This window comes from Acomys minous, assembly GCF_964271855.1.
Source record: "Acomys minous genome assembly, chromosome: 1".
Lineage (NCBI taxonomy): Eukaryota > Metazoa > Chordata > Mammalia > Rodentia > Muridae > Acomys > Acomys minous.
The window spans coordinates 45028420-45056036 of NC_140483.1; the positions used below are offsets into that span (position 1 = coordinate 45028420).

At 33.6% G+C, this 27617-nt stretch overlaps 1 protein-coding gene across 3 annotated transcripts in view; it reads right to left on the reverse strand.

Moving 5' to 3' along the window:
- Nucleotides 1-27617, reverse strand: part of BRINP3 (BMP/retinoic acid inducible neural specific 3) — a 374180-nt gene that overhangs the window by 182377 nt on the left and 164186 nt on the right. For all 3 annotated transcript variants that reach the window (XM_084793294.1, XM_084793295.1, XM_084793296.1), the window contains exon 3: nt 15930-16120. In XM_084793294.1, the coding sequence (XP_084649420.1) occupies nt 15930-16120 (191 nt within the window). The remainder of the gene's footprint in view (nt 1-15929; nt 16121-27617) is intronic.

Genomic DNA, 27617 nt, shown 5'->3' on the forward strand with positions numbered 1-27617 from the left:
ACAGAAGCTCAGGTTTCCAAGGACTAAATGCTAATGAACAGCTCCCATATTATCTAAGTTAAACATGAAAACCTTTTTTTCTTCTCAGACTTTTAGAACATTGAGTATTTATCTAACACATAATTGCCAAGTTCGCCCCATGTTCTGTCTCTTAGGAACCCATCTGTTCTGATGGCACTGTGCCCACTTATGAACTGTGCTTAGGCTGTGCTTAGAAAAGGTCAAATAGGATCATCCGCAAGAGCAGCATGTATTCCCTCTCTATCTGAAAGACAATACATATTTTATAATAGCGTATTATGTGGGAACATCTAATGCTTGAGCCCGTAGAGCAGGTCAATTCAATTCACATCATAGTAAGCTTTTTACCCTATGAGCATATAAAGGGGTAGGAAGTGCCACTCAGGCACAGTCATAGGGGAGGGGAATAAGGGGAAATGGGAGGGAGGGAAGAATGGGAGGATACAAGGAATGGAATAACCATTGAGATGTAATATGAATAAATTAATTTAAAAACTGAGAAAAAAAACAATTCAAAAAAAAACAAAAACAAAAAAGAATAGTTTTGTCTATTGTGAAAAAAAATCCCTTATTCAAAATATTATATGACTGAAGTGATTTAAAATATTTTTTGAGATTCTAGTATAATGATATCATTCCTCCTCTTTTATTCCTCAACACCTAAGGGAAAATATCCACTCTGTAATATCTTACTATAATAAAGTATGCAGGCAATGTTGTACTTTTTCTGTGAAATATTTATGATACCATAGCTTAAAGAATAGATCTATGAAAATGCCCATAGAATTGATTATACTGATAAACATATGTGATATACTTCAAATAGATATCTCAGATAGCTATATGAATCTGAAACTAACTAATGACAAAAAGAAGTTTATGTGAAATAAGACAAATAATAAACAGTAGTAGTTTTCAATGGGTCTTAAAATGTTAAAAATCTAGATAAGTCTCAAATCAGCTTCCTTCAGAAACATAAATAGCAAATACACTAACAACTAGTGAACATGTAAGTTGATAATGATGAGCTAGGATAGTTATTGATTTACATTCATAATTTTAGACTCACCAAGTTAAAAAAAATGTTTTCTTCAAAGCTGCCAAATACAAATAGCCAAAACACTGTGAATGATTTAATATATATATATATATATATATATATATATATATGATTGTTTCTTGTTTCTTCTTGCTCTAAGTAGTTTATTGTATATATGTGTAATAATATATATGCATATGTAAAAATATGTAATAAAAATTGTTAAAAAGTTTTACCAGGAAAGAGAAAAATGCACGTAAATTGAAACAGTAAATCTAAATTAACCAAAATAAACACATAAAAATTATTAATTTAGCCGGGCGTGGTGGCACACACCTTTAATCCCAGCACGCGGGAGGCAGAGGCAGGCGGATCGCTGTGAGTTCGAGGCCAGCCTGGTCTACAAAGCAAGTCCAGGACAGCCAAGGCTACACAGTGAAACCCTGCCTCAAAAAAAATTTTTAATTTATTACATGGTTTAAACATGTGCTTTTAAAGTTGTTTTGATAATAGAATACTTTAAATTCAAAACTTACTGAGCTGACACTAATGGTTTCACAAGGGTATTCTGCCAAAAATTTGAAGATTGAAAAAAGAAGTTTCCTTGAAATGTTTCCAAAAAATAGGAAAAAAATCTTAATATAGCTCCACACAAAATTGTCATGAATATTTGAAGATGTACACACACAACAGATAATTATTAGTATTGATGAAAGATCTGAAATGAAATGATAGTAAATAATATTCACCAGTAAAATTAATAATATTTTTTTCTCCTCACCAAATATGATAATTCTATTTGTGTGAGAATGCTTCCAAATTAGGAAATAAAGAAAAAAGTTAAATTAGCATAGCATGACATGTAAGAATAGAACCTGTGATTATCACTCATGCTTACAATGTATTTGATGATGAATATCTACTCAAGATTAATTATTATTTGTAAATTATTAACAGATCACAATCTTTAATAAGATGAACTATATGGATTTTAGGAAGATAGTCAAATAACTTACTAGAGAAAGTCAGGATAATATCTGATTAACACTAGAACCAAGTAAGTTCTAGATGAGAAAGCACATCCCTGTAAACCTGCTATATTGAGAGTAAGGGCAGGGATGGTGTTAAAAGACAAGGTCATTTTTTAAAATTATAATTTGTTCACACATTATATCCTGATTTCTATCCCATTGGTCTTCTCTTCCCAGTCCCACCCTCCCTCCCTCTTCTGTACTTTTCCCCTCTCCTAGACTTCTGACAGAGGAGGCCTCCCCTATCTGGCCACAGCCTACCAGGTTTCAACCAGATACTTTGTATCTCCTTCCTCTGTATGCCTGCCAGGTCGCACTGCCAAGGCACAGTGATCAAATTGTGGGTACCGGAGTGTATGCTAGAAGTCCAGCAGTAGTCCCCCAACGCCACTACACACACATACTTGGTGAATCAGCTGTTTATTTGCTACATCCCAACAGGGATTCTAGGTTCTCTGCATGCACAGTCTTCCATTGGTGCATCATTTTGTACAGGGCCCCCTAGGTCCATATCCAAAGGCCTAGATGAGCTCCCTTTGGAGCTCCTGACCCCCTCCCTCTCCTTCCATCCCCACCCCTCCTCTTCTTTACAACTCTCAGTGCTCAGGCAGGAGTCCAACTTTGAGTCCCAGTATCTGTCCAGATCCCCATGTTGGTGGAGTCTCTCGAAAGACATCTACTTTGGCTAATATCTACTGATAAGTAAGTATAGAACATTTGTGTCATTCTGGGTCTGAGTTACCTCACTCAGGAGGATTGTTTCTAGTTCCATCAATTTGTCTGCAAATTTCTTTTTTTTTTTCCCCACTGTCAATTTGATAAATCTAGTTATTTTATTCTTTGCTATAAAATTTGCCATAAAAGCCCAAGTTAAAGTTGACACGTTATTACTTGGTGAAGCCAATGTAGGGGCCCCCAGGCATGAGTCACAGCTCATGTTATTCATGGACTACAGAGGGAAAGACTAGAGTTGGGAGGTTGTATCTCTGTTACATTTAGTAATATAATTACCAGCTTTAAGACATACGTATATGTATGCATGCACTAAAATATAGACCATATTCAGTGGCATATAAATTTAACTAAAATCTATCTTAATACCACCTTATGTAATATAATTTCTAAGAAGTATTTCCTCAATTGTTATTATTAGCCTGTCATCACATGTGGTTATTTAATTAACACTCCCCCTGTCTCTGGAGCCCTTGCTTAGCTGCCTTCTCAAGCCTTAAGCCCTTGTAGCCTTCGTTTTCTTCTGCATTTCTCTCCCTTATGATGAACCCATTACCTCAGAGCATTCTGTTTGGAAATTTCCTTGTTTTTAACAGTTGAGTGGTATTCCATTGTGTAAATGTACCATAGTTTTTTTATCCATTCTTTGGTTCAGAGACATCTAGATAGTTTCCAGATTCTATTATAAATAAAGCTGCTATGGTCATAGTTGAGCAAAATTCCTTCTTGTATGGTGGAGCCTTTTTTCTGTATATACCCAGGAGTGGATTAGCTGTGGTACAGTGAGGTAGCACTACTCTGAATTTTCCGAGAAAGCACCAGATTGACTTTTAAAGTGGTCTTATAAGTCTGCACTCCCACCAGTAAGGAAGGGTGTTCCCCTTTCTCCACATCCTTTCCAGTATATGCTGTCACTTGAGTTTTTGAACTTAGCCATTCTGATGGTGTAAGATCTAATTTCAAAGTTGTTTGATTTGTATTTTCCTGATAACTAGGGATGTTGGGCATTTCTTTAAGTCTTTTTCAGCCATTTGATTCCTCTGTTGAGAATTCTGTTTATCTCTGTATCCCATTTCTTAATTGAGTTATTTGGTTTGCTGGTGTTTAATTTCCTGAGCTCTCTCTATATAATGGATATTAGCTCTTTGTCAGATGCAGAGTCAGTGAAGATCTTTGCAGTCTATAGGCTATCACCTTATTTTGCTGACAGTGTCTCCTGCCTTACAGAAGCTTCTCAGCCTCATGAGGTCCCATTTATTAATTGTTGACCTTAGAGCTGTTGGTGTCCTTTTAAGGAAGCTGTCTCCTGTGCCAATGAATTTCAGGCTCTTCTCCATTTTTTCTTCTATTAGATTTACTGTACCTGGTTTTATATTGAGATTTTTAGTCCATTTGGACTTGAGTTTTGTGCAGGGCAATAATTATGGATCTATTTTATTTTCTACAGTTAAATATCCATCAAGCTGGATTAGGCACTCTAATATCCAACAAAGAGACCCGATCTTAGTCCTAGCACTCGGGACGCAGAGGTAGGTGTATCTCTGTGAATTTGAGGACAGCCAAGGTTACACAGAGAAACTCTGTCTCTAAAACGCACACACACACACACACACACACACACACACACACACACACACACACAAACAAACACACAGAGAGGGCAGGGGGCGGTTGGGTTTTTCTTTCTTTGGGCAATATAGTGAATTTTTAGGCTGTTTGTACTGCATAAAATTCTGCCTCAACAGTCAACACACACACAAACATAAACACAAACTCAGCTACAAAAACAAATGTGATGATGAGGCAAATACAAAAACAACACATACTACCTTGAATTATTTAGTAAAAACGAAAATGATGAATACAATTGTACTTGTGTAATATTCAGAAAACTCAATAGACAAATTTGTACACTCAATTATAGAAATGATATGTAAATAACCTATATAAAATACAAACTAAAGTAACAAAACCACTGTGATGTGGGCTTATTAGAAATCATAATTCATGAAAGCTTACCACTTCAATGGAAAAGATAAATTAAACTAGTAAAACAGTTCTAAAACTAAAAAAAAAAAAAACACTAAAAAACAACATGGATTTTTCTGTCCATATTTATTTATAATTAAATAATAAAATTTTGCACAATTTTAATGCAAAATTATTAAAAAGACAGAACATGTAATATTTTATATCCAAGAACTGGCTATGTAAATTCTAAATGAAAATTATTAATGGAAATTATCAAGAATGCTTTTCTGAAAGTTATAGAATGTCATCAAAAATTAATATGTGTTATAAATCTATATAATTAAAATAATGTAGCAAATGCAAGGCATAGGACAAAAAATTACAAAATGGCATAAATGGAAGGTCATCACTTAACTAACTTATTGGAGAGTGACAGACCCATCAGCAAATCATACTGTGAGTCCAGAATTATCACATGAGAAATAGTGTGACTTCATTTAAATATAAATTTAAACAGAATTTCAGATATGAACATGTAATGTGTTTGTAAGATACACATAGTACTCAGAAAACAGACAAAGATTCTTTTAAGGTTTTAAAACTCCTGAATGCAAAGACAATGAATGTACAATTGTGACCAAGTAATCTATCTGATGAACTAAAGATTACCTCTGTACAAGCTGTTGAAGAAATGAATCGAAACAGAAAGAAAACAAACAAACAAACAAAAAAAACAAACAAACATCAGCCTCTGCCATAAAGATAAAAGTAGAGATAAATATTTTTGAGTTTTGTACGTAAAAAGATTACACACATACAATAAGACCATGAGACACAAGAAGGAAGCTGAACATAACCTCTGCCATTGAGCTATATGGTGGGGAAATATATGCACATAAAAGCACTTCTAAAAGGTAAACCTACTGAAAGACTGATGGTCCTGTCCTCTAAAAAAGTCTGGCAAAGCTGTTTGTGAAAGAGTAATTACATTTTGCTATTTTACAACACATAAAGCACCGCTTTATTATAGACACAGAAGCACCACTCAAAGACTTCGGCCCCCAACACTTATGCAACCAATGTGCAGTTTGATCTTCATATGGGTTCCCTAATAAGCTGAGCAGGTGATATATATGACATGGACTTTGTTGCCTAATGGTGATTCTCTGCCTGGCCTCAGAGGATGAGGATGATGCAATTTGTGCTGGTGAGGGTTGTTGGAGGGTAGCCCCCCTTCTCTGAGGAGAAAGAGGTGGGAAATAGGGGGAAGAGAGTAGTATTGAGTAGAAAGGAGAGGGGGCTGTGATCATGATGTAAAATACATGAAATATAAACAAATAAATACATTTAATAATTAAAAGATGCCATTAATTAAAAAACCTGATATATTAGAGAGTTGTTGATCGAGGAACATATATGCTGAAAATGCCGAGATTGTGCTGCCAGAGTACCAAATTAGGGAAGACACAGAGAACAGTTGTGGACTCCTGATGGAAAAGCTAAAGGTGGCGGGAGACTGCCTCAGACTAAGAATGTTAGACCTGAGCCAGATTCATCAATGCAGGACATATAAACTAAGAATTACTGGAGTTTAATGCCAGCATGTGTCTCAAATCCCACATACACTGTCTGCAATTTACTATATCCTTACAATGTTGATGGATCAGGTGTGCACATCGCAGAGAGAAGAGTCTCTCAAGCGTGCTTCACACCCTTGAGATTACAAAGCTGAATCATCCACTTTTCTTCAGCTTGGAAATATGTTTCTTTTTCTTCAAACACTTAAACAACTTGAGATATACTCTCAAATTAATATTTAGTTATTTCATGGGGTTTAACCTGAGAAGAACTGGGAGACAAATGAACCTCCACAACCCCCAAAATACAAACTTAGGAATGACCAATACAAATACCTTAGATGCAAATAAGGAGAACTCCCACTGTGAAGAAAATATATTGGAACCATCCTATCTAATAATTAATATGTTCATTGGCAAAAATGAGCATAGCAAAGTGTGAGATTGATATGTACCAGCAAGAAGCATCTTCAATCTTCACCTAATAAAGGATTAAATATGTCCTTTACTTTTTTTTACACTGGTGTGTAAAAATCACAGATATTTGTGTTTCCTTCTTAGGGGTTGGCTTTGAAGCTTCATACCCTGAGCTAAAGCTGTGGTCTCTCTCTGCCTGTGCATCAGGACGTAGCTCTCAGGTAGCGCGACAGCATGAACTTACAAGCTGCCGCTCTATCCACCATGGTCATCACGGGCTAAGACTCTGAAATTGGAAGCAAGCCCAATTAAAATTTCCTATTATAGTAGCTGCCATGGTCATGGTGTCTCTTACAGAAGTAGAACAGAGACTAACATAAAGTACATCATATATTATTCTTCTCTGCATCTTCCCTCCTTCCAAGACCTCCCAAGCTATTCCCTAGTTTCCTCCCAAAATCATAGACCCATTTTAAAAAATTGTTGTTACATTATATAAGGATTATAACTTTTCTGGTGGGCCATACTTTATTCATTCTGTGGTTGTTATTGTTTCAGGGTTACTCTACTGCTTGACAATATTTCAGACAAATAAGTAAAAAATAACTACACATGACGGATAAAAAGTAATCATCTTCAATATCTGTACACTTAAAATCTTATTGTGATGTATCATTGATTTATGTAAATCTTTCTTATTTTATGTAAAATTTTCTTATTAAAATGCTATACGAATAAATAGTCCACATATAAAGAAACCTCTCAATATGGTTGGAAATACTCTTAAAGCTTTCATATTTGATATAAGCATTTATCTCAAAATCACCACTGCATTTTTGTAATAGAATACCACATCATTACTATGAATTTTCACAATATGTGTGGGTGTTTTTGTCCTTCTGATCTTATGTTCAGTTCTCCTTTGCATTTTGTTCTTATGATTTTTCTTCCTCAAATAGTGAAGTTACATGGCCTGGTTGCTGCTTCCTACTTATTTAATAAAAAGTGACAAATAGTAATAAGAAATAGGCAGCCTTAAAATATCTTCTGGAAAGAAGTAGAATTACATTATACATAAAGATTTTAGGTCAAATACAGGAATGTTGGCTTAATATCAATCACCATTTATACCATACTATGGGAAAGAAAGAGTAAACCTTGTACAGCCATGACAACAATTCAAAATGTTTCCCAAAAATACTCTGAGGTACAGCAAGGGACCTTAAAATCATTAAAAGTTATACCCATGTAAAGACAAAATGGTTCTCATTAAAATTTCTCAAATAGCAGAAGACTCCCTAAAAAACACTTAATTGGAAAGAGTACCTGGACAGAGCTCAGTATTAGGTAACAATGACTCCACTGACTAAAAGAAATTTAACCTACTTTTAATTTTGAAGACATAAAAAAAGTACAAAATGAACATGTTTGTGCATTTATGTCATGTTTGGTTTAGAATTCCTGCTATTCTTTCTGTAGAATAATTTTCAGAACTGGGATTCTTGAACACTTGAGTGCACTTTGAACTTAGTTAGAGACTACAATCTGTACTGTTCAAGCTTAATGTACATTGAAGCAAATGTTGTTAAATTGATCTGGCACCCAGTTTCTGATTAAGCATTACTAACAAGCCCAAGATGCTGATACCTTTGGTCCACTCTCAATTTATGATGTCCTTTGTCACTAAAGGTTGTATTATAAATTTTTTCTCTTCAATTGTCTGAAGATGCTATAGTAAGAAGCACTTAAGTTTTATGCTATGTCATAGATAGCAGCTATATATTTTTCAAAATTGTACACATGACTGATCTGCTTTACCAATGTCTTGCATAAAGGAAAGCTGAGTAATATTATACTCAAATGACAGGCATTCCACTACTTATCTCTCATCTAGTCTTTCGTTACCAAAAACACTGGTATTGAAAACAAATAACATAGAAATTTTAATCTCAATTTATCCTAATATATTATTATTAATAATAAGCATTATATTTTAATAATATTAATAGATAATTACCTTGTAAATAGTTAAATGAGTACGTGTTTATTTAAATTCAGATCTTTCATTTTTGCATATCATAGAAAGGGGAAAGTTTGAGAGGAAGACAAAGTTAATACCATACTGTACTTAACCATGAAGATGGTGTTGTTTTCCTTCTCTGCTGCCATCTAGGTCAATGATGCCCTGAGTACATACTTCAGAAAACATTTGTTTCTCTCTTTTCATTATTTCCCTCAGAAGAATTTATATCCTCATGGAAGTAATTCCTCACATTTTCAAGGGCTTATTCAAAAGCTTTAAGATATGTTTTTATATTCAATTACTTGCTTCTTCAAATATGTTATTTTTTAAGTATATAAAAGAAATTTACACTTCCAAAGAAGGGATCCACTTAGAAGATGGTGACAGGTGTTAATTGATTGCAGAACGGTGTCATATGACAAGGAATTATGGTGTGGATATTTTGTACAAAACATATTCACAAGAAATGAAGTGAGAATTGACTTTCTGAAATTAAATAAGAATATTTAAGTTTTACAGTGTATGGATTGTAAAAATAGAAAAGAAACACTAATAAATAGTCTATTAACACTTTATTTTACTAGTTTTACTTTCTTTTCCTAAAAAATGCATAGAATAAAATATTTTAAAATACTCAAGCAAAGTGAGCAATTATAATGATGTTAGTATTCATACTTCATTTTGAACAGTATTAATATGTTATAAATACTTATTTTGTTAATAATAGAATTATTGACATCACATATACGTGTCTTAATTTCAGCTTTGAGTAATATACTGTATATTTTCAAGAAAAAGTAAGTACTTTTTAAAATGAAGTTTTTGCAATATGGTAAACTATAACAAAATGCATTCTCACAAAATTTTCTTTGAAAAAATTTGTTAGAACTTGCAGCTTACAAAGAATATAATATTATCTGTTATATATTTAATTATGGCATTTATTGAATGTATCCATTGACAGTGATTTTTGTACAGGAAATTATTTTATGCATCATACAGAACAAAAATTAATAAAAGTTGTTTTGAAGTAATGAGGAACAACACATTTGTTTGTAAGATTAAATTTAATCTGTTAAAAATATATCTGTTAAAAAAATAATTGGAGGAAGGCAGATAGATGGCCTACTGATGAATAGGGATTTTTACTCTTCCTGAGGATCTGACATTGTCTCCCAGCACCTGTGTCAGGCAACTCAAACTGCTAAAAGATGGACCACTTTTATCTGACCTCTGATAGAACATATATTTACATTCACACGTACACACACACGCACGCACACACACACACACACACACAGAGAGAGAGAGAGAGAGAGAGAGAGAGAGAGAGAGAGAGAGAGAGAGAGAATATATTTTCTCTTGAACTCATTTGTTTTATTTATTTCACAAAATTGCCACACAGTAAAACAAAGGCTTCTGATGGAAATAGCTCAGGAGCAAGTGTATGATTAACAGAGGAGATAGATGTAGGAAGAGCCAACAGTCATTGGTTTTCTTACCTCTTAAAAGATGTAAGAGGATAAAAGAAATTGAATCTTTCCAGTGCTACTCTGAATGACTGAATAAATCACTTAATGCAGAAAATATCAATTAGATATATTAAAATTACTATTCATATACAAAATAATAAAATTATAACATAGTAAATATTTGACAACAATATTTTTATTCTTGTAGTTGAGGACTTGAAACAAATAATTAAATATAATAATATTTTAAGTTACTGTCTCTCCAATTAAATCAATTCTTTCTATTTTAGGACCATTGCTTTGTTCTCTTATTTCTATTTTAAAATAAGTTTTATTATATACATTTATATTATTACACATATATAAAATAAACTACATATAGCAAAAAGAACAACAAATAGTCAGGAGATATGTTAATGTTACATTCTTTCATAGTGTTTTAGCTATTTGTAACTGGCAACCTTGAAGAATATATCTTTCCTATCGTGTTGAGTTTAAAAATCGGAATGGAAATCAATATCTTATTTTTTTCCAAATACATTACAGAGATGCATTCTTTCTTCTGATTGTATAAATTCATTTTACATCCTTGCCTTAGCCCATCCTTCCTCTACTCCCAGCCCCACCCACCCTCTCTCTCCTCCACTTGCCTTCCCCTGTCCCAGCTCATCAAGTCACAGCAGAACTGACTGGGTCCTCTTCCTGTGTGGCCTGGCAAGTGAGTCCTTAGAGGGAGAAGTGATCAAAGAGCTGGTAACAGAGTCCATATCAAAGACATCACTGTTTCCCTTATTAAAGATCCCACATGAAGCCTGAGGTGCCCATTGGCTATATCTGTGTAGGAGGGCGAGGTGCAGTCTATGCATCATCCTTGGTTGGTTGCTTCATTCTAAGCAGGCCCCTCTGGGACCTAGTTAGTTGGGTCTTTTGTCTTCGTATGGAACTCCTGTCACCTCCAGGTCCTTTTATTCTTCCCTTCACATTTCCACAATACTCCATATATGTTGCCCAATATGTGGCTGTGAGTCTCAGCATCAGTTTCCATCCTCTGCTGGGTGGAGCCTCTCAGAGGACAACTCTGCTAGGCTCCTGTCTGCAAGCATAGCTGAGTGACCTTAGTAGTAGCATCAGTGGGCTCTCTCTCATGGGGTGAGTCTTGTCTTGGATGAGGCATTGGTTGTAAATTCCCTCAATCTCTGCTCTATATACTCTATTTTTATGTATTATAGTCTAATAAAAAGGATAACAAAGCAATCAAGAAACATATTCAATACCTGTAAATCAATACATCCAAGCAGTGTAATATTTTTCTAGATTGATTTTTTTCATTGAATGGGCTATATTAGAAATTTAAGCAGTGATGGAGTTTAGATATCATTGTCCAAAGTAATAGCAAGTAGCATTATTGCATTGATAAACAGTGTGGAAGCAATAAAAATGAAACACACAGAAAAAATGATACATGTTGAAGGTTTTGTACAGTGGATTTTTCTCTAAAGGAAAATAATTGAATCAACAGCTTTTTCTATCATAAAATATTCTATTAAAGGCTTCAAATGGATTTTTAGATTTTATACTTAAGTCAATGACATGATGCTTTAATGAACTCTGGAAAACACATCTTTCACTTACTTCCTTTCATTTCTTTACTGTTGACTGTAAATATTATAAAATATTTTTCCAAATTATTACTTTTTATGAATATTTTGTATTTTGCTTTTTCTGAAATGATTATAATACCTTTTCCTTGCTGGACAAAAATGTTTGCTTATATATGAATGCTTGAACATGTTGCATTTTTAACTATTTGAGTGCTTTACGAGGGACAGGAATTGAGAAGAAATGGCACAGAGAGAAATTTTTTAAAAATATTGTATTAATTTATTAATATTACATCTCAATTGTTAGTACATTCCTTGTATCATCCCATTCCTCCCTTCCTCCTGCTTTCCCCCTACTCCTCTACTCTATGTCTGGAACTAGGGGCACCTACTCCCCCTGTATTCGCTCATAGGGTATCAAGTCTCTTCTTGGTAGCCTGCTATCCTTCCTCTGAGTGCCATTAGACCTCCCCATCAAGGGGACATGGTCAAATATGGGGCACCAGAGTTCGTGTAAAAGTCAGACCCCACTCTCCACTCAACTGTGGAGAATGTCCTGTTCATCGGCTAGATCTGGGTAAGAGTTCGAATTTTACTGCCTATATTGTTGTTCGCAGATGACATAGTTTGAGCAGGATCCCTGGACCCAGATCTGCATGTCATAATGTTCTTCTTGTAGGATTCTAGGACCCTCTGGATCCTTCTATTTCCCCATTCTTTCATGATTCTCTCACCTAAAGTTTGAATAGGATGTCCTCATCTCTGACCCACTTTTCTGGTACATGAAGACTTTCATGGGACAGGCCCCTTGGGCTAGTGTCCATATATAGGTGAGTATATACCATTTGATTCTTTTTGCTTCTGGGTTAACTCACTCATTATGATCATTTCTAGTTCAATCCACTTGTCCACAAATTTTGGGGATTTCTTGTTTTTAATAGCTGAGTAGTATTCCATAGTGTATATGTACCACAGTTTCTTTATCCATTCTTCTACTGAGGGACACTTAGTCTGTTTCCATGTTCTGGCTATTATGAATAAGGCAGATATGAACATTGTTGAGCATATGTCCCTGTTGTGTGGTGGAGCATTTTTGGGTATATTCCAAAGAGTGGAATAGCTGGGTCTTGAGGAAGCCCTATTCCCATTTTTCTGAAAAGCGCCAGATAGATTTCCAAAGTGGTTGTACATGTTTGCATTCCGACCAGCAATGAAGGAGTGTTCCTCTTTCTCCACATCCTCACCAGCATGTGCTGTCACTTGAATTTTTTATTTTAACCATTCTGAAGGGTGTAAGATGGAATCTCAGTGTCAATTTGATTTGCATTTCTCTGATGACTAACAACACTGAGCGTTTCTTTAAGTGTTTCTCAGTCATTCGATATTCCTTTGTTGAGAATTCTCTATTTAGTTCTAAGCCCCATTTCTCAATTGGGTTATTTGTTTTGGTGGTGTTTAATTTCTTGAGTTCTTTATGTATTTTGGATATTAGATTTTGTCAGATGTAGGGTTGGTGAAGATCTTTTCCCAGTCTGTAGGCTATCACTTTGTTCTTTTCACAGTGTCTCATGCCTTACGGAAGCTACTCAGCCTCATGAGGTCCCATTTATTAATTGTTGACCATAAGGCCTGGGCTGCTGGTGTTCTGTTCAGGAAGTTTTCTCCTGAGCCAATGTGTCCCAGGCTCTTGCCCACTTTTTTCCTCTAACCGATTTAATGTCTCTGGTTTTATGTTGAGGTCTTTAATCCCCTTGGACATGAGTTTTGTGCATGGTGACAAATATGGGTCTAATTGCATTTTTCTACATGTAGACATCCAGTTAGAACAGCACCATTTGTTGAAGATGCTATCATTTTTCCATTGAATAGATTTGGCTTCTATGTCAAAAGTCAAGTGACCAAAGCTGTATGGATTTATCTCTGGGTCTTGAATTCAATTCCATTGATCCACCAGCCTATTGCTGTGCCAGTACCAATCTGTTTTAATTACTGTTGCTCTATAGTACAGCTTGAGATCAGGTATGGAGAATTATCCAGTGGATCTTTTATTGTATAGGATGGTTTTGCTAGTCTGGGCTTTTTGTTTCTCCATATGAAGTTCAGAATTGATCTTTCAATGTCTTCAAAATATTTTTTAGGTATTTTGATAGGGATTGCATTGAGTCTGTAAGTTGCTTTTGGTAAGATGGCCATTTTTATTATGTTAATTCTCCTGATCCACAAACAAGTTAGATCCCTCCATCTTCTGATGTCATCTTCAATCTCTTTCTTCAGAGATTCAAAATTTTTATTCAAGTAAGTTCCTCACCTGCTTGTTTTAGTTTTGCTTTTGGTTATTCCTTGTTTTGTTTTGTTTCCTCTGTGTAACCCTGGCTGTTCTGCACTCACTTTGTAGGCAAGGCTGGCCTCAAACTCAATGAGATCTGCCTGCCTCTGCCCCCCAAGAGCTGGGGTTAACAGTGTGCACCACCACACCAGGCTCAATTTCAGTCTTTTTTAAAAAACATTTCTTTTCATTCAGTATTATAACTTGGTTATCCTCTATAATCTTTACAAAGTTTTACTATATTTACAACACTAGGCAAACTTGGTCTCCTGGTATAATTTCATATATAATGAACAAATGCTTTTACAAAAGCCTACCTTATAACAAAACCTACTATAATCACATAGAGAAGAGATGACACACAGTCAAGGTCTCTGTTTTTGAGAATATGCAGAAAAGAGATTACTAGTCATTCAAAAATAAACCAAGTAAATTAGAATAAGTATAAATTTTATGAATAAGGCAAAATATGATAATAACATAGTTCAGAAAAATAGGTTTCACTGTAAAATCAGCTAACCAGGAAAGTCTTTGGGATACTTATACAATGTTTGAAATAAAAGCTAACACTCTAGCCATAATTTGGGATCATAAACCATAGCAAACTTAGATTTTTATGGTAAGTGCCAAACTTGTGATTCCCACTAAAAGAGGGATCATATATTGGCTCAAATTTTCAAATATACTGCAGGAAGGATGAAACACAGAATGATACTATGATAAATTTTGGAGACTTCTATATCTGTGATGACTTGCTTTAAGGATCACATCTACGAGGTGAAGACAGAATTTATAGTACGTATTCTGATATAATTATCTGCCTGATTTTCTGATAGACTGGTTTGGAAGGTCAGAGAAAGGAATGAATGATCCTATTGTGCTGAGAACCATGAAGAATCAGTCTTCCACAGCATTGACAATATCAGCCCACCTGCCTTTTGTGAATTCACAGAGAAACCTTTTCCAAATTTTACAATCAGTCTCACCATAGAAGCAGAACGACCAGTGTCTGTCTGAAGGGTAATTCTTTGGACTACATAGAGTTTAAGGACATCATGGCTATACTTACATCTAGAGATTTGGAAGATTGAAAAAACATTTTATAACAATGCCATGTTTTACTTCTTACTTATTATCTCCTTAAACATCTTTCAGGATTGTTCAAACTGATGAATTCTAAGAACTGTGATAACTAGTGTTTAACCACGCTTAATAATAGGTTTCTGAATCTCACTAACTTAAGGAATAAGTTAAAGTCTTAATCATTTTAATATTAATAATCTACTTTTGAAATTTTGTCCTTCCACAAAACATAGGTCAGGCACAAACAGCTAAAATAGTAGTTTTTAAAATGTTATAGAATTTTAGCACTTACTCCAGGAAATCATTTCTTTCCTCTGTTACAAGAAATGATGATTCTAACCTGCATTTAATTTATTTTTTAAACATGATTTTCTATATCACTTTGTATTAGAGACTGTCACAACTATAAATACATTTCATGTGTATTTGGCCTCTACGCAGCTTGTGGAAGAAATTAAGTAACACCTTCATCTTTTTAATGAGTGTTATATTATAGAAGGTATTATGGTCACTTCATCAATGTTTTGATACTGAAGAGAGTCTACAGCAACGATATGGATTAAATGATCCTCTGCAGTGAAAATACGATTTTATTCACAGGCAAACAGAAGTACATATACTTTCAAAGATTCCTACCTCCCAGAGTAGCAGATAGCAAGAAATGAGTCCCATATTTCTTGATAAGATTTTCTGTGATCTGCTGAAGAGTAGGCCGGCGTCCCAAAAGCCTTATGTTGCGGAAGAACTCGGGGGCAAGAGGCAGAGGAGAACCAAGGAAATTTCTTCTCTCAACTGCAAGGTTATTTACCTTCCAACGGCCAAACTCCCTGAAAAGCAAATTTATTTTTATTCAAAACTGCACAATCTAAGTGTGTTCATTTAAAAATTCACTGGGGAGTTAGTTTGATGTCACTCATTACAGTGACTGCAGCATGGAGTAATGTGCCAGGAGCTATAGGTAGAAGAGCCCACATCTGTAATTCAGTGCATTCAAATTCTTACTTAAACCCAACTCAGAGGGATAACAATATGCTCCTGAAATTGAACTGACAGTTTTTCCTAAGGACATGCGTATTCATTAGCATTACTTCCTTTTGAAGGAAATGAATGTCATTATTAAATAGGAAAAAGAAGCATTAAAAACTAAGATAATTTATTGTAACAACCTCAGTAAAAATTAAAATTGTTAAAATCACTCCCAAGATATATTTTTCATTCATTTTAGAATACAGAATTTTAATAGGTGAGGAATATTCAGAATTGTAGGAATTTTTAAGTCATCAAAATGAACAACTGAATTTCTGATTATTTTAGGTTCATCTTTATAAAATTCATTATATACAAAGTGTTCATTCTCAAAATAAACTTAAATAATTCTTTAAGATACATAACTTTATAGATTAGTTTTTCAAATTACAGAAATTCCATGGGAAGACATTACAATGCATAATTTAAAAGAATGACTTATTTAGCTTCAGTTAACTCAACATTAACTTCAGAAAAATGCGATTGCAAATCTGGTAAACGTATATCGGATTATTCATAGTATTCTAAATTTTTTTTCAGTATTCACAACTTTTTAAAAAATTTTTATTAATTTATTCTTGTTACATCTCAATGGTTATCCCATCCCTTGTATCCTCCCATTCTTCCCTCACTCCCATTTTCCCCTTATTTCCCTCCCCTATGATATGTATTTCTTGCATAATACATAAATGCATACAATATGCTATGTAAAAATGCTTGAGTAAAGATATTTCATCAAGAAGAACCATGCAGCCATATTGTCCATCTTCAAGGATTTTACTATCTAGAAGAATTTCTAAATGCTTAAAAGAAATAAAGAGAAATATATGGAATGTTCAAATAACATGTTCAGAGAACTGCACAGTCCACCTGTACTGACAGGCAATCTTACTGTGGGGCTGTCCTGTTTTTTAATTAATTGCCATGGAAGCCAGGTCTGGAAAGGCAGTATGTAAAGCAATTCTCAAAGGAGAAATGGCTGCTTGACAAAGAACAGTAGGGCAAGAGTTTACACAGATTAATGAGGGACACTCTAGATACTTCTAGGACTAAGGGGTCAGATCTGGGTATTCCTAACTGCACATATTTAGCAAATGTGACACACTTTGGAAATTAAAAACACCTAATTTTGGAAAACTAATTGCAAGGTCAGATTCGCCAAGGAATATAGAGAAGTCTTTGTCCTGAACATAAATTAACTTACTCCTTCATTCCTTGAGGAAATCTTACTACACACTATTAGATCATCTAAAAGGCCTTAAACACCTTTGCCTTAGTAAGTGCTCTTAGCCTCAGAAGTTGTTGAAGACACTAACAAGTTCTCCTTCAAGGTTACTGGTTAACTGCATGTTAGGTGAAAATAACATTATCGATTTTAAAATAAAATTTTAGTATTGTGTGTTGATTATGTGCACAGTGGGACTTCATTATTCAGTTTTTATATGTGTGAATAATTTGATCATTTTCTTCTTTGTATACCGTTTTTTTGGTTCCAGTCTGTCCTACTTGCCTTTCTCTTCTCAAACACTCCCCATGTCTCTGTTTTCTTTTAAACCTTAATTCCAGTTATATTTCCTTTAACATGATTCATTTTTCTGAAATTGCATAATTCTATTCTTCTTTATTGCTGAATAAGAAAGAGAAATCTTAATGCTGCCGTTCAAGGAACCACACTGTGAAGAAAGCTGTTCTCTATATAATTATATATATTCTCTTCAAAATCTATTTAATTTGCTGTCCTTTATTAAACACACAGCTCTTAACAAATGAATGTTTTATAATACTTTAATACACATACACACAGAGACTTTTTAGCTGTCTAAGCTTGAGTTGGTGTTTATAATTTTAAATTATAAAAACGTCTTGTACAAAAATTTGCTTGAATGTATTCATATTACACACACAGTAGAGTATAGAAATATGCATTTAAATACTTTATAATGAGACAATTTTAAATAAAATATTTATCTTGTTATGGCCCATATGTCAACAAGATGTAGTAAAATCTTTGTAAAGTTATTTGTTAAACAACAATATGGAAATATACTCACTCTTCAAATTATATCTTTACCAAACAGTTGCTTACCAATTAAAAAGTTGTAGCTATAAGTTTTTATAGCTGTTATTGTGACAAACTGGACCTGGAGATAATAAAATTAGGTAAAATATATCAGTAAAGAAAGTCAAAAATCACAAGGTGTGACTGATGAAAGAAATGTAAAATGTTGATTGCAAAAAAATCAAGAAAATAATTCCAGCAAAAGAAGTGAGAAACACAAGGGAAGTCTTGATAAAACATTCATAGAGATAAATACAGTTCTAATGAGAGAAGTACAATTCATCTACTTAATGATAATGTAAAATATAATTCAAGGAGCTAAAGAAGGAATTTTTAAAAGTTTTCTCCCTAACAGAATGATGAATATTGTATAAGGTTAAAATGCATATCCTGATGTAGACATCTACTTTAGATGTATCATAAATCCAATTAAAACATCATAACAAAGCCTACAATCATATAAGATATTTTGGTTTTGATTATCATCTAAAATGGTATCTTTATTTTAAGCAAAGTAAATATATAGTCTCAGGGACTTGAGGATTATACTGAGATATAGTATGAATGAGAGAGATGAAGCCAAAAGGTCTTAAAATATCTTTCCCCAAAGAAAATACAGGCACGTAGTGTTTCTTACAACTAAAACTATTTTCTGACTGTTGCCTGATATGGATTATGCTCCTTTAACACATTTTGTGTGTTTTGTCCATTCTTAGGTTTCCATATTTTACACACTGATGTGAATGGTCTAAGACTGTGAGTACCTTTTAGGGAGTGTGCTTCAGCCATAGTTCATTGATTTTGGAAAAACACTTCCTTATCCTTGATCATTATTTTTTTCTCAGTGGCACCTACCAACAGGAACAGACTGTAGATACCATTAAAAATATTAACCGAGTATCTACATAATTTACAAGGAGTTGTTTTCTTAATTGTGAGATAATGAAGATGCTCCTATTTCATCACTCTTTATATTTTCTCATTAAGGGTCTGATAAATTATGATCAAAATGCACTGAAGTTATGATCATATATTTTTACATTGCCTCTCCCTTCCCAGGTTCACATTTAAATTCTATGTCAAAAAATAAATGTTTTCAATCCATTAAGATCTTCACAGTTTTTGATTCTTATAAGGAGAGAATTAGTCATTATATAATCAGAGAAATTTGAATTCAATGTCATTGGAAAAGCTGTCTAAAGTTTTGAAAAACAAAATAATGTAGTTGCTCAACCCAGAGTTGTCTTTACATACTCACTGGTACTAAGTGAAGGTATTTTTTCTATCTACTCAATCTATACATGTGTTGGCTTTTAATTTTAATTTTGTCAATACTCATTATACTTAGAGACATAATATTAAAGCATAATATGATATTGAAATATCAGTATATAATAAATTCAACATGAGTACCACAAAGTGACCTGGCAACTGTTAGTAGCAATAACCTTGTAATTACATCTGCAAAAACATACTAATATTAAGTATTGCCTGAAATGATTGATATTTCTCATAATTTTATCATATGTAACTGTTTTACATGTAATTGCCTTGTTTTTTTTTTTTTTACCATTTTTACTATGCATTCATCTAATTTTATATATGTTATTTCCATCTGGCTGGAAACATTTAAAATAAAATAAAAATCCTTAATGACTTGTACAATCAGAACTATGAACAAATAATTAAAATAAAATAAAATAAAATAAAATAAAATGACCTATTCAAAAAAGGACCCGGGACCTGAAAAGGTAGTTTTCAAAAGGATAAAAAAAGTAACTAAAATATATCTCCAAAAGTATTTATTTTCCATATTAATGAGGAAAATGTAAATCAAAACACCTCGAGATTTCATTCTGCCCTAACCAAATTGTCAAAGATCAACAACAACAACAACAACAAAAAAAACAAAACAAAACAAAACAAAAAAAAAAAAACCCTACAACAAACACTAGAGAGGACATGTAAAACACAGATCCCTCTTTTACTGTTTGTGAGACTACAAAATGGTGAAGCCACTTTAAAACATAAGTGTGTTGCTTTTTCAAAAAGCCAACAATAATTCACCCCTTTATGCTACTCTGTGGCATGTGACCAAAGGATTCAATATTCTACTTCATAGATAGTTACTCAGCCCCATTCATTGCATCTCTAGTCCCAATAGCTAGAAAATGAAAATAATCTAAATACCCATCAATGGGCAAGTGGATACTGGACTTGTTCTACACCTACTAAAACTGTGCTGCATCTACCCTAGAATACTATGAAGCCAGGTATTTAATGTAGCTAACCCGAGCAAGCAGTAGAAGAGAAGATAATAGTGTCTTTCACTATCCTGCCCCCAACAACAGGCATCTTTGTGCAAACCTGAGGATTTGGTGGTCATTTCGAATACAGCTACAAATTTAATAGAGAGAATCTACCAAAATTTCGTACTAGAAATGAATAACAATCCCTCTATAATTTTTATAAAATATTTGTTCCAGTTACACTATTAGAAATTAATGACTCCTCTATTTTAAAAAAAAACCTTCCAAACTCAGAAAGGACAGGTGAATATAACATGATTACAATGAACGGTTGTTTACTATAGTAAAACAATAAGCATTGATTGAAGCAGCAGGTTTTTGAATATCATTAAATCAAAAAAATATTTGGAGTTGTTCATAAATTTTTAAAATAATGTGTTGTTTTGCTAGTTATGTTCTTTTCTGGTTTTCAATTTTTTCTAAGTGTATCCAACTATGAACTGACTGATGATAATCTAATTTTAAAATTGTTTAAAAATAATTTCTGTTCTAATATATTTAGTGTATCTCCTATTATGCTAAAGGCCTTTGATCCACTTTGACTTGATCTTTGTGAAGGGTAATAAATATGAATTTATCTGCATTTTTCTACATGTAGACATACAGTTACACCAGCACTATTTTTTGAGGATGCTTTCCCCACTGCATCATATGGTTTTAGCTCCTTTGTAAAAAATAATCAAGTGTTATAGGTGTGTGGGTTTATTTCTAAGAATTTGGTTCAATACCATTGATCCACTAGTCTATTTCTATGTCAGTACCATGGAGCTTTTTATTATTATTTCTCTTTAGTATAGCTTGAAGCCCAGAATGGAGGTACTATACAGGTGATGACCTCACTTCAATCTCGCAGACCTCACTTCCTCAAAGTTTTATAGCAACAGAACTGCAGAAGGGGACTAAATTTTAGAGACACTTCAGACCTGAATAAAGTACTATTAAAGTTTTGAACGCTATTAATGTGCTACTTGTTTTAATAAATATGCAAGAATGATAGAGGATACTTTGAGTGATGGAATTAATTGTAGAGATGACAGCAGTGGTTATTCATATGTCTACTATGCTCAATCCTAGTACAGAGCATAAAGAATGGGCTGCAACCTCAGAAATCTTGGAAAACATCAGCCCAAAGTAAACTATTAATCCTTTTGAAATAATAATTATATTTAATGCCTTGAAATAAACCTCTTTCCAAAGAAGTAAAAGACCTTAATGTGAAAAACTTAAAACTAAAAACAGAGATTGAAAAAGACATTAAATGATGGAAAGATTTCCCTTGTGCACAATGAGCCAGAATTAATATTTTGAAAATGAATGGTTTACTAAAATATCTACAGTATCAATGGAAATCCATTAAAATTCCATTATCCCTCTTCACAGAAATAATTTTAGAAATTGAAAATTCTCACGACACCAAAAACGACACGAGATATCTAAAGCAATCTTAAGCCAAGGACAATTCTCTCCATACTTGAATTCAACTTACACTACAGAGCAGTAGTAACCACATAATGAAACAAAAGCACAACATGGTACTGGGACAGGATTCAAGAAGATTTATGGAGTAGAATGGAGGCTCCTTATACATGAGCCCATAAGGCTTTGGACCTCTGATTTTTGACAAAGGTATAAAAGAATCATCAAAGTATTCAGAAAAAAAAATTTAAATCCTTTTTCAGTAAAATGAAACAAATTCCTTATTTGTCATATCCACTCCAGATAAATGAATGAAAAAATTTAACATATGAGACTCTGAAACTATTAAAACAAAAATTAGATAATAGGATTCAGACTACAGGGATTAGAATGGGTTTTTTGAAGCAGATTCCAGTTGTTCAGGGAAAATGTCAAAAATAAATAAAATGGTTTTCATGATTAAAATAATAATTTATTTGTTGGACTGGAAAGACGGGTCTTCAGTTATGAGCACTGGTTGTTCTTCTAAAGTACCCAAGTTTTATTCTCAGACTCTAAATATAACTCATAGGCGCCTGTAATATTAATTACACATGGTCAATCATGTTATGCTGGTCTATATGAGTATTTCATGCACACGGTGGGCACATACACTGGCCAACTAAACAACCAAACATATAAAATATAATGAAATTAATTTTTAAATATTTATTTTATACTATTTTAAATGTGTGCTTTGGAAGTTATTGTATGAGGTGTACAAATGTCAGATAGAGTGTGTTGGTTTGTTTATGTTGATTCTTCTAATTTATAGCCAGAATGTAAAACATCTCGTAATTTTTTAGTCTATTTATCTGTATTTATTAGAACTTTTTTCATTTGTGTCCTGTAATGAAATGAAAGACCGTTATTATAATGTATATTAGTTTTTATCAATACACGAGGAAACTACCCAATGAGTTTTTAAGTCATACTAGTCAACAAATTAAAACACTAAATATATCCCAACTCTCAAGACAGACATGCATTCAATAATAAAACTAGGACAATATTGAATATAGTCTTACTTGGCATAAAAAAAAAAAACTAGTCAGTTGTTGTGAAACCCCTATTGAGTTTTCTCAAGAAACTAAAACTCTGTCTACAATATGGCCCAGCTATGCTTTTTTTCACTATACACAAATGATTTCACGTCACAGAAATATTGCAGCATTATTTATAAGAGCTATCAAAACAAAATTAAGTGTTCAACATCAAATAAAATGGATTAATTAATGAATAATAAGCGGCATATATGCATGTGTGTGCATGTGTTTTGTGTGTGTGCACACATATATGAATGCATGCCTTTTATAGCAATAAAGAGTTATGCTATTTGACAGAAAATTTTTATAGGCAATTAAGTAAATTGGCTGCTTAAACAACTAAGATCATATGATTTTGTTCTGATTTGTGGTTTCCAAATATTTATGTGCATTTATCAATATAAATATATACATATATAAGGCTGTAAAATTAAAATGATCTAGAAGAAAAAGGAATAACAGAAAGGCACAATTGGAGTATGGGGCAATAGTGAAAGTGTAGTATGGGTTTGCATATAAAATTCCTCTTTAGCACAGTAGACTATATAGTTATCATACATAATTAAAAAATTTAAATTGTATAAACAGAAATATGGGCATCCTGTATATAACCAAAGTATGGTTAAAAGAAAGGTTTTTTTATTGTAGATATGAGAGAATGAACAGCTAGCAGAATTTGGAAGGGCCCATATCAGGGAGAGATAGTAGTAGACTGAACATGGGCAGAAGACTGGGCGTGGCCATGTGAGAAGCAGGGGAAGAGGGTGAAAAAAATAGGAAGGAAACTGCTAACCATCACGTCCTGTTTACTCAGTTAACTAATATTACTCCTTCTCAAGTCTCTGATGGAGTTGAAGAGCACATAGTTTAGTTTTATAATTAAATTTACTTGTTTAGGGGTTAAGAAGCTTTTAGGTCCAGATAGATGTTTTCAGTTGGCGGAGATGGGCTATGATAGATAGATGTTGATGTATATTCAGAATTTTAGACTTGCATAGATAGGAAAGAGGTTTTCTTCAAAGTTGCCAATCCAGACAGCCAAAACACTATGAATGTAACATTTATATAATTCCTGATTGTACGTGGTTCTTCTTGCAGTATGTAGTTTATTCTCTCTGGATATTTGTGGGTATATAATAAGATAAATTTATATGTAAAAATAAAATTAATTTAAATTTTGAAAATTTAAAAAAAAATAGGAAGGAGAGCAGAGAATTAGAGATAAAGTCAAAGGGGGGAAGCCACCATAGGGTGAAAGTGTGAGCATGCAGTGAAAATGCTAGTCTCTGCCTAATCACAAGAATTTAGGAAAATGAAGTGTCCTTTAGACCAAAAAGAAACATAATGGTTTTTTTAATTTTAAATAAGAAAATAAAACTACAAAATTTTGCTTCTCAATTTCAAAGCTTTTCTACATTTAATAGAACTTGGTGACAAGAGTCAGTTTTAAAAGCTATTGAATTAACTAAAATCTATCCACATTTGCTGAACATATGTTGAATTATAAAATCATATTATTAATAATAAAATATTTAAAGATTTTATTGTTACTATATAATAGAGACAAAGAACATTTCATTGCAATATTTGATAGACTTTAAGATTTGAGTAATTTATTTTAAATTGGTCTTAAATTTGTGTATTTTATATCTTTAAGGCACAGGGAAGCTGGATATAGCACATTCTGACAAGATAAATATGAAGTAAAGTGTAATGTATTAACTGTAAAAAATATTAATTCTCTAAATTACAGGCTTTCATTTTGAATTAGCCATGACATGTTAAGATATTTGCACTTCACACATGAGCAGCCAGCTTAAAAATATCTTGTGTCACCTATCTCCTAGCATTACTGTTATCTGTAGATCACAAAATGCAAATTGTAAGTTAGCACATACTAATTCTTCCTATTTCCGTATGTAAATCTCACACTAACTAAATATTCTCAATATCATCCACATTATCCAAGCTTTAAAATCCCTATGGCCTGGCTTAGGTTTCCTTCCGTTAGCTAACACTCCCTAGCTGCAGCTAATCTGTCTTATTCTTATGTGTTCTCACAACAGCATGTGTTTTTTCTTCTGTTGGTATATCTATTAGGTTACATATTTATTATATATTAAATGATTAATTCATTCATATATTTTTCTCCCACTGTAAAATAAATTCCAATGGTCACGGATGATTTTTTTTTTTTAATATTTAAGTCAATCTTGAAGGTAAAATTCATATGTATATTGGACTCCAGGTAAGAGTGGTATAGAAGAATGAGGAAAAAGAAGGACCCAAAGCATCAGGGAACCACACAAGAACACCATCAAGGCCGGCAGTTCTGGACCCAGGGATCCTACATAAGCTGTTCCACCAAGCAAGGACAATGTATGCAGTAAATAAAGCAAGATCCACTATTCAGATCCAGCCAATGGATAGCTCATTCTCCTTTGCTTGTGTGGAGAAGAGGGTTTCCTCTGACATGAACTGTGATGTCCCCTATTAGACCACTCCCACTTGGTGGGGAGTCCTGGTGGCACTCAGAGGAATGGAAAGTGGGCTATCTTGATGAAATATGATAGACTGTGATCATATGGATGGGTAGGAGGTCTCCTTCTGTCACAGGTCGAGGGGAGAGGAATTGGGTGAAAGAGGGAGGGGGGAATGAGGAGATACAAGTGAGGGGATAACAATCTGGATGTAATCTGAATAAATTATTTTTAAAAAATAAAAAGTAAAAAGAAAGAAAACCACAGAGTATTAAGTATATATTCTGATTCAACAAATGGACCTAAAATAATGTATACTTTAAGAGAAGAAATGAGAGTCTGTCTTACAGTTATTGAAACTTTCAGGACTCAACGTTCAGTGGAAGTATTTGTTTCTCAGTTACCCTTTCTATGTGTTCCAGGGATTGGGTTGGAGAGAAGCACTGAATATACAATTTACATTAAAGGGAAAAGCTCTGATTACTAAGAAACAACCTATTTCCACTACTAGACTCATTACCCCCTCCCTTCCTGCTCTTTTTTTTTTTTTCTCCCTCTTTAATTGCTTTCTTGGGTCTCTCTCCATCTCTGTCTCTCTGTTCCCCTGTCTGTCATTCTTCCTCTCCTGCACCCCCCCTCTGTCTCCTTATCTGTCTGTCTGTTTCTGTATCTGTCTATTGTTCTCTCTGCCTCTGGGTGTGTGTCTCTGTCTGTCTCTGTCTCTGTCTGTCTGTCTGTCTGTCTGTCTGTCTCTCTCTCTCTCTCTCTCTCTCTTCCACTCCTTCCCCTTCACCCTCTGGATGTTGATTAAAGCATTATCTTTACCTGATATCGCGTTGAAAGGTAGTGGTAGGTAATCTGACCCTTACAGTTATGTATTTTCTGGGGAACAACCATGCTCTATTAGTTATGAAGATCTTTAATGTCACATATATGTGTTGGCCTTACAACAAATAGGATAAAGATTTATACAAATTCAGCTTCCACATTTTCCAATAGAAATAAATATATTGTATTGGTTTTCCAATAAAAGTTTTTAAAAATTTATTCACAGAAACCCTTTAGCAGTTTTTAATTTAGTGGCAAGAGAAGAAAATTTTATTTAAATGATGAATAGAAAACTGACAAAAAATTTATATGGTCACTGAAGGCAGATTTTATCTGTGTGTGAAGTAAAGAACCAAAGAGGTTAAACAGTTCCACAGTTGAAGAATATTATCCTTTTTGTAAACAATATTCTTTTGCTACAAATAGTTGTCTTAAGCAAGTGTTTGAGACTAGGATGTGTAACAACAGCACAAATGTGTCAATACTCTATAAGTTTACACTATTCATTGAAAGCTTTGCTTCAGAGACTGTGTATGACCTCACTGAAAGTGTGTGCATAGGTGTATGGGAAACATAGGAAAGATTTTGTAGAGAGGTTTGGGAAGAGGAAAAAGAAAACTAAATAGGCAGAAGGGAAAATACTAGGTGAATAATATTTTGAAATGCAAAAGCCTGAAAAACTATAATAAATTCTATATAAGAAGTAATTATTGGACACAAATTACTCTTTGATTGTTCAGACTAAATAGCACCCCAGAAAATATAAATATCTTATCAGTGGAAAGAGGATAAGGACATTTAGAATTAATTCACATTTTATTGGGATAGGAATTCTAGAAACTGAATGGATAGCAAGATTACTGATTACTGTTGTAGCTGAAGAGTTGAACTCCAAACATCAGGCCAGAAAGTTAGAGAACAGAAGAAAGGCCCTGTGGGAACACAGAGGAAGGGGATGCAAGCTACCTAGATGAGATCTGAAAGGCTGTGGTCAGATGGAGGGGAGAAGAACAGTACCTGTCAGAGGTCTAGAGGAGGGGAATAGGGCAGAAGAGGGAGGGAGAGTGGGAACATGAAGAAGAGCTAGGGGATTAAAATCGGGTTGTAATGTGAATACATTA